The 3,872-nt window shown below is 39.2% G+C and overlaps 1 protein-coding gene across 1 annotated transcript; it reads left to right on the top strand.

Annotated features, from left to right (window-relative positions):
- Nucleotides 1–651: 651 nt before the first annotated feature.
- On the top strand, nucleotides 652–3,403 carry LOC140236594 (galactose-3-O-sulfotransferase 2-like). The gene is made up of 2 exons (XM_072316545.1): nucleotides 652–675; nucleotides 2,258–3,403. The coding sequence occupies exons 1-2, from the start codon at nucleotides 652–654 to the stop codon at nucleotides 3,401–3,403; spliced, it is 1,170 nt and encodes a 389-aa protein (XP_072172646.1).
- Nucleotides 3,404–3,872: the final 469 nt, after the last annotated feature.

Raw genomic sequence — 3,872 nt, 5'->3', positions numbered from 1 at the left:
GTCTCCCAGGCCTTATCTCCACAAACACAGTTTGAATAGCAGGTCAGCAGGTAACACAGGACTGATTATAACAAGTCGCTTCAGAGCCAGAAGTGACGTAACTCTCAAAGCAGTGGTGTTAGGTACTCTGCCTACCTCAGAATTTCTGCGGCTTATGTACTATCCATTTCCCCCTTTCTAGTACATTCTGTAATTTTCTCCAACCTGGGGCTACACACTTGAATATTCTAGCAAGTCCAAGTTCCAGGAATCCTGGATGACTCACTGCCTAACTATGTGCATAACATCATTGCCAAAATTATCTACCAATCACATTGGGCTACAGAGACAGTGCCTCACTCAGCCAAATATGTAAGCACTTCCTAGAATTTTCTGGAATGGGTTAAATCATTCTAGATTGAGTGAGCTATAATGTATTTCCTGTCACATGCATGCACTGTAGTTACATTGTATACCACCTAGAAAATTCTCCACTGATCTGGTCAGCCTGTATGTACTATATCTATATCATATAGAATGTTCTCCATTAATCTGGTCACCCCGTGTACATACACATTAAAACAACTATGCATACAGCCTTGATACATGTACATAACTACTTGTGTGTACATTTGTGACAATATGGCTTTATTTTTGTTGCAATCGTCAACCATGATTGTCAGGTTAATGAGCAGAGTAAGGACAGACATCAAGATTTAATAACTTTCAGGAAAATCAAACTTGTAAGGTCAGGACAAAACGTTTCACGTATTTTCAATGAAAAGTATCTTTTTTCCCCCGCAATTACAGTTTAGGCAAAGATATACGTCATTAGCTTATAATTCTCCCATGCAATTTTTGCAAAAATCTCTTTTTTACTAAAAGAATCACATTTTGATCACTGACTTATCAACAGCAACCACTTCTCCTTTATGAAAAATAATTAAGTGTTCGGTCATTGCTTTACGCAACAAAAAATATGCTAAGGAAGCATGCTCTTCTCTTCGATAAGAAAGGACATCAATTAGTATAGATTAAACGATTATAGATTTATTGGTTATAGATGTATACAGATAGTCAATGGAAAAGTCCTGAGGCCGTGACATATACACCGAATATTTGCGTAGGTGCCCGCTTCTAGCATCACCGTTTCGTAAGCACATGTGAAACTTAGTTCAGGCCGGGTTTAATGAAACGTTGAACCATCCTCTATACTTGATTCTACTCTGCCATTACAGGCATTTCAGTAGTAAACGGCCCCTGCGATAGGAACCCGGAAGAAAGACCGAAGCATTTATGTAGAACAAATTTAAACAAAAAGAAAAAATATGAAAATTAGGACCATGTATATATTGAAATTGAAATTAAAATTTGAATTCAAGTTATATTTAAATTTTTCATTCATCTACAGCACGCGACATGTACTCTATTTGTTTGTTTGTTTGTTTTTTTTCGTTTTCCTTATAGCACAGGAATAATGTAGGCTCGCCATACATTGTGAGATGTACAGGGTAGATAGATAAAGCAAAACATTGCAATACATTGTACTGTAAAATTGTAATGAATATAAACTAAAATGAACAATATATATTACGTACGAATTATGAAGGGACCCACGGTAAAGTCAATGGTTGTACCATAATAAATGATGGCTCTTCTGAGAAAGAAACAATCAGCACAAGAGTAGTTTTGGGAGGCTACTAGGCTACTAGGCTACTAGGAGGCTACTAAAGGGACAAGGCTGACATGAAAACAGGACGATATGGCACAAGACTGACAGCCTAGGCGATAACAGTACAACAGAAGAGACAAGTTATTACAGCGGAGACAACAACCTGCAGAAGTATATTAAGTAGGCCCTAGTAGTTAAAAAGTGTTGTGAGAAGGGAGGGAAACTAGAGGAAATTAGACCATTTTGAGGAAATATACCATATTATTATTATATCGACCATTTATAATAGACCATGTGCCAACCCACTCCTCTATCATGCAGTCAGATTAATTCAGTGCATTCCCGTTATAACGAAATTCCGGTTGCAAGGAAGTAAGAATTCAGGACACAGCATTATCTGTTTTGTATCTTTCATTGCTGTTTTTTTTTTTTTTCGGTTATGACAAAATTTTGATATAACGAAAAAAAAAAAGAAGAAAAAAGCTACCTTCCGAGGACTTCGTCATAACGGGAGTGGACTGTATAGCAACAGAATATTATAACCTGTTGTAAAGACATTTACATGATGTTATCCTTCATTTTTTCTTTTCTTGATTTTCTTCCCAGCTACTCTTTATGCTGTGTGCCCTCACGTCATCATTTCTAGTGTCGTGGTATAATGTAACACCACACGTTGCGGCCCCGACAGGTCTTCGAAGACTTCTATATCGGTCGGGGCAAGCGGAGCATTTTAATCCCACGGAACCCCAACAAATTACAACCCTGGTTTTCATTAAGACGCACAAGACCGGAAGTACGACTGTGGGAAACATTCTCAACCGATACGCTTACTCCAGAAATCTCTCCTTCCTAATGTACAGATATGACAGGAACAAAGTTGGACAATTCTTGCAGCACATTCCGAGTAGTCAGAGGGAATTGCTGCCACCACTGGGAGTCAAGGTCGGTGACTACGACAACTACACCAACTACGACTTCATGACGGCACATTCCCGTTTCCTTCCCAGTCTGGAGTTCTTCAAGCGTTTCATGAAGCCCGGCGCGAGGTTCGTCACCATTTTCCGCGATCCGGTAGAGCAGTGGGAATCCACTTTCTTCTTCTTCAAGTGCGATCGCTGGTTTCGCGGAGCGAATGGTTCGCAAAAGATGGACGATTTCTTCAGGAACGCCAAGGCGAGTCTGCGGAGGTCGAGGGGCCAGTGTTCGTTTTACCTGAGGAACGGCATGTGGTTTGACATGACCGACGACAAAGCAATTCATACCGATCGGAGGACGATAAACGAAACTCTAAGAACCCTCGACAAAGAGCTCGATCTCGTTCTGATCCTCGAATACCTGGATGAATCCCTAATACTTCTGAAGGAGCTCATGCATTGGAGCTTCTCGGATATCTTGTACATCCGATTCAACCAGCGCGTCGTCAAGTCTCTGGTAAACGAGCGACAGCGAGCCCTGATCCGAGACTGGAACATGGCGGACGTTTTGCTCTACGAACACTTCAACCGGACGCTTTGGAAACGTATTGCCGAGTACGGAAGCCAATTCCAGAGCGATTTGACACATTTCCGCTCGATGTTAAACATGTATACAGAAAACTGTAAATTCGGGAACTACACTGAAGAATTCAGAAAAGTTTATCGCCTCACTCCTGTGAACAACTCATCCAGTCTCTGTCACGATCTTTCAGAAATGGATTACAAACTTCCGGTAAAGCGCCAAAGCACAGGAATCAAATTAGGAGTGAAACAATAATTGATAATCTCAGTCGTTCACATTAAATCCTAGGATATTTTTTGCTGCAATATTACCATCTCGTCGTCATGTAATCTGTTATACTCTGGATGTCAGTATTTATCTCATATAAGAGGAAACCAAAGCCCTGCTTTCTGAGAGAGGTATAAAGTTAAGAGCTCTTTAATTTGCTAAAAAAGTGATTTTTTTTTTTATTTTCTCTAAATCACTGTCCATTATGACGTCATGAAATCTAGTAGTCTCTTTATCCATAACGATGACGGCATCGAAATAAAAAAAAAAAATCTAATTTTGTAACTGATTGTCCAACTTGTCCGAACTTTCACTGATGTATTGTACTGATATTGCTGCTTTCACTCTATCCGTGTTTATAGTTGGGTTTTGGTCTCCCTTAAAATAAAGATATATATATATATATATACATATATATATATATATATATATACATATATATCAAAAGTATGTCAGA

This window comes from Diadema setosum, chromosome 1 (assembly GCF_964275005.1).
Source record: "Diadema setosum chromosome 1, eeDiaSeto1, whole genome shotgun sequence".
Classification (NCBI taxonomy): domain Eukaryota; kingdom Metazoa; phylum Echinodermata; class Echinoidea; order Diadematoida; family Diadematidae; genus Diadema; species Diadema setosum.
Note: the sequence above shows the minus strand (reverse complement) of the source record. Positions and strands in the feature narration are given on the sequence as shown.